We start from the raw sequence: 3,892 nt of genomic DNA, 5'->3' as shown, positions 1-3,892 counted from the left end.
TATTTATTTATTTATTTATTTATTTATTTATTTATTTATTTATTTATTTATTTATTTATTTATTTATTTATTTATTTATTTATTATTATTTACTTCTCAGGCCGTTTCTCCTGCGGGTCTTTGCCCCGCCAGTTGCAGCAAATGACTCAAAAAAGTTTTTCTTTCGAATTTCCGGAGTTCTTCAAAGCTGCAGATCACCACCAACTCCAAACCCTCGACTTCCACCAGTTCAAACAGGTAGCTAGCTAGCTAGCCAGCTAGCTAGCCGGCTAGCTAGCTAGCCATATCGGTGCTATATGTTTAGCTAGCTAGCTAGCTAGCTAGCTAGCCATATCGGTGCTATATGTTTAGCTAGCTAGCTAGCTAGCCAGCTAGCCAGCTAGCCAGCTAGCTAGCTAGCCAGATCGGCGCTATATGTTTAGCTAGCTAGCCAGCTAGCCAGATGGGTGGTATATGTTTAGCTAGCTAGCTAGCTAGCTAGCTAGCCAGCTAGCCAGGTGGGTGGTTCGTGTTTAGCTAGCTAGCTAGCTAGCTAGCTAGCTAGCTAGCCAGCTAGCCAGGTGGGTGGTTCGTGTTTAGCTAGCTAGCTAGCTAGCTAGAAAGCTAGCTAGTTCACAAGCCGTCGATTTCCACCATTTCAAACAGGTAGCTAGCTAACTAGCCAGCTAGCTATCTAGCTACCTGCCAGATAGCTAGCGAGCTAGCTGAGTAGCTAGCTCGCTGGCTAGGTGGTAGATGGGCCGCTAGCTAGCTAGCTAGCTAGCTAGCGGCCCATCTACCACTCTTGACTTCCAGCAATTCAAACAGGTAGCTAGCTAGCTAGCCAACTAGCTAGCTAGCTAGCTAGCTAGCTAGCTAGCTAGCTAGCTAGGTAGCTAGCTGGCAGTTAGCAGGTTCACCTCGAGTCCAGCTAGTGGGAGATATCTGGTAGACTGGCAGCTGGAGATGCTTCTTGAGAAGCCGTTTTAGTGTTTAGGGTTTAGGGTTTAGGGTTTAGGGTTTAGGGTTTAGGGTTTAGGGTTTGTGTGTTGCTGCAGATGATGCGCGAGCTGCTGGTGCAGCCAGATGTGCAGCTGTACTTTGACCTCTTCAAAGTCCCCAACGAATCCTTCATTTCTGAAGAAGGTGCTGCTGCTGCTGCTGCTGCTGCTGCTGCTGCTGCTGCTGCAGCTTTTGCTGCTGCTGATTCTGCTTCTGCTGCTGCTGCTATTACTACTACTGCTACCGCGTTGCTGCTGGTGGTGCTGCAGCTACTGCTACTGCTGTAGCTGCTGCTGCGGCTGCTGCTGCTCCTGCTGCTGCTACAGCAACTGCTGCTGCTACAGCAACTGCTGCTGCTGCAGCAACTGCTGCTGCTGCATCAACTGCTGCTGCTGCTGCTGCTGCTGCTGCTGCTGTACGTTTAGGGTACGTTCGTTTTCTGAAGGAGGTGCAGGGTGTCGATACACCCGAGGCGTTGGAAGAAGAACTGGAGTTTTTCAGAAATGCAAATGACTCCTACAAACAAACCAGACAGGTCTCTAGGGTTTAGGGTTTAGGGTTTAGGGTTTAGGGTTTAGGGTTTGGGGCTTTTGTGTGTGTCGTATCTGCGTGGACCTGTTTTGTTTTGCTTTCTTTGCGGCGCTGTCCAGAGTCTAAAGCCATGCCCCATCATGAAGCCTAGGGTCTAGGGTTTAGGGTTTAGGGTTTAGGGTTTAGGGTTTAGGGTTTAGGGTTTAGGGTTTGTGGCGCAGGGTTTGGGGGTGTGTCTGACGCTGCTGGGGTTTAACGCGCTGCTGTGTTCTGCTGCCAATCACCTCATGAGTGTAAAAAGACAAAAAGTCCATCAGCCGCTTTCTTATCCTCTTTCGGACTACTGGATCAACTCTTCCCACAACACTTACCTCTGCGGCGACCAGGTCTGCTGCTGCTGCTGCTGCTGCGCTGCTGCTGCTGCTGCTGCGCTGCTGCTGCTGCTGGTGCTGCGCTGCTGCTGCGGCAGCTGATGCTGCTGTTGCTGCGCTGCTGCTGCTGCTCCTGCGCTGCTGCTGCTGTGCTGCTTCTGCTGCTGCTGTGCTGCTGCTGCTGCTGCTGTGCTGCTGCTGCTGCTGCTGTGCTGCTGCTGCTGTGCTGCTCCTGCTGCTGCTGCGCTGCTGCTGTGCTGCTGCTGCGCTGCTGCTGCTGCTGCTGCTGCAGGACTGAAAACGGCGTTTCTGTGCGAATTTAGGGTCTTTTTGGGCCGTTTTTTCTGCGCCAGCGTCCACTGCTGCTGCTGCTGCTGCTGCTGCTGCTGCTGCTGCTGCTGCTGCTGCAGGTGGTGGGGCGGAGCGCAGTGGGCCAGTACATCGACTTGCTGCTGTCGGGCTGCCGCTGCGTCGAACTCGACTGCTGGAACGGCCCCGAAGGCGAGCCGGTGCTGTTCCACGGGCTGGGCGGCTACCAGCTCTCCACGCGCATTCCCTTCAGAGACGTCATCAGGGCCTGCAAAGACTACGGATTTCAGGTATTTCGTTGCCGTTTTTGCTGCTTTTCGGAGCTTTTGAAGGCGCTTTTAAAGGCAGATTGAAAGCATTTAGAAAGGACTAGTGGAGTCTCAAAAAACCGGAAAGTTTGGCTGCTTTTTGGCCTTTATTTGGGGGGTTTAGGCCACTTAGTTGTGGCTTTTTGGGGCATTTCAGTCATCAGGGCCTGCAAAGACTGCGGATTTCAGGCGTTTTAATGCAATTTTTGATGCTTTTTAGACCATTTAATGGCATTTTAAAAGCAATTTAAAAGTATTTAAAAAGGGTTATTAAAGTCTGCAAAAAATGGGGAATTTCGGGCACTTTTTAGTCTTAATTTGGGAATTTGAGGCCCCCGGGGGGACTGGGGCCCCTACAGGGCCTCACAGGGTACTGGGGGCCCCCAAGGGTACTGGGGGGCCCCCAAGGGTACTGGGGGGCCCCCAAGGGTACTGGGGGGCCCCCAAGGGTAGTGGGGGGCCCCTAAGGGTAGTGGGGGGCCCCCAAGGGTACTGGGGGGCCCCTAAGGGTACTGGGGGGCCCCCAAGGGTACTGGGGGGCCCCTAAGGGTACTGGGGGGCCCCCCAAGTTAAGTGTGGGGCCCCACAAGCTGAGTGTGGGGCCCCACAGGCTGTTTGGTGTGAAGGGGCAGCAGAATGTGTGGGGTGTTTGTTTGTTTGCTTCTTGATTGAGAGAAGTGAGGAGAGAAGCTGCTGCTGCTGCTGCTGCTGCTGCTGCTGCTGCTGCTGCTGCTGCTGCAGCGGTCGAAGCTGCCGATAATCCTTTCTTTGGAAATGCACTGCACGACAAGTCAAAAGGCGAAAATAACAGAAATTATAAATGAAATCCTCGGGGACTCTGTCTACAGATGCAGTAAGCAGCAGCAGCAGCAGCAGCAGCAGCAGCAGCAGCAGGAAGTTGCAGCAGCAGCAGCAGCAGGAAGTTGTAGGAGCAGCAGCAGCGAGTTGTAGCAGCAGCAGCAGCAGGAAGTTTTAGCAGCAGCAGCAAGAAGTTGCAGCAGCAGCAGGAAGTTGCAGCAGCAGCAGCAGGACGTTTTAGCAGCAGCAGCAGCAACAGCAGCCGCTAAAGCAGCAGCAAACACTGAAGTAAGCGGGCAGGCGGGCAAGCGGCTTGTAGTGTAAGTGTCATCTGATCCAGGGTTTAGGGTTTAGGGTTTAGGGTTTAGGGTTTAGGGTTTGTGTTGCAGGCCCCACAACCCCGCTTCCAGCCCCTGGAAGTCTGTTGTGCTGCTTTTTAATTAAAAGTAAAGTTTTGAATGAATTGGGAGAATTCATAGAAGAAGGAGATGAAGAAGACATCAAGGCAAGTGCTGCTGCTGCTGCTGCTGCTGCTGCTGCTGCTGCTGCTGCTGCTGCTGCTGCTGCTGCTGCTGCTGCTGCTGCTGCTGCTGC

General features: G+C 52.7%; 2 protein-coding genes across 2 annotated transcripts; one reads left to right on the top strand and one right to left on the bottom strand.

Annotated features, from left to right (window-relative positions):
* Nucleotides 1–141: 141 nt before the first annotated feature.
* ENH_00027300 (phospholipase C delta 1, putative) lies at nucleotides 142–2,545 on the top strand (the record flags this gene model as incomplete). The annotated part of the gene is made up of 5 exons (XM_013579935.1): nucleotides 142–237; nucleotides 1,038–1,125; nucleotides 1,407–1,516; nucleotides 1,734–1,898; nucleotides 2,294–2,545. 5 exons carry the CDS (start codon nucleotides 142–144, stop codon nucleotides 2,543–2,545), a joined length of 711 nt encoding a protein of 236 aa, XP_013435389.1.
* A 1,253-nt stretch (nucleotides 2,546–3,798) lies between these two features.
* On the bottom strand, nucleotides 3,799–3,892 carry ENH_00027290 (hypothetical protein; the record flags this gene model as incomplete). Its single annotated transcript, XM_013579934.1, has 1 exon — nucleotides 3,799–3,892. A coding segment is annotated over one exon (94 nt), but the record flags the coding sequence as incomplete, so codon positions are not given.

This window comes from Eimeria necatrix, genomic scaffold (genome assembly GCF_000499385.1).
Source record: "Eimeria necatrix Houghton genomic scaffold, Enh_scaff2028, whole genome shotgun sequence".
Taxonomy (NCBI): Eukaryota; Apicomplexa; class Conoidasida; order Eucoccidiorida; family Eimeriidae; genus Eimeria; species Eimeria necatrix.
The sequence above is the reverse complement of the archived record's forward strand: the minus strand, read 5'-3'. Positions and strand labels throughout refer to the sequence as shown.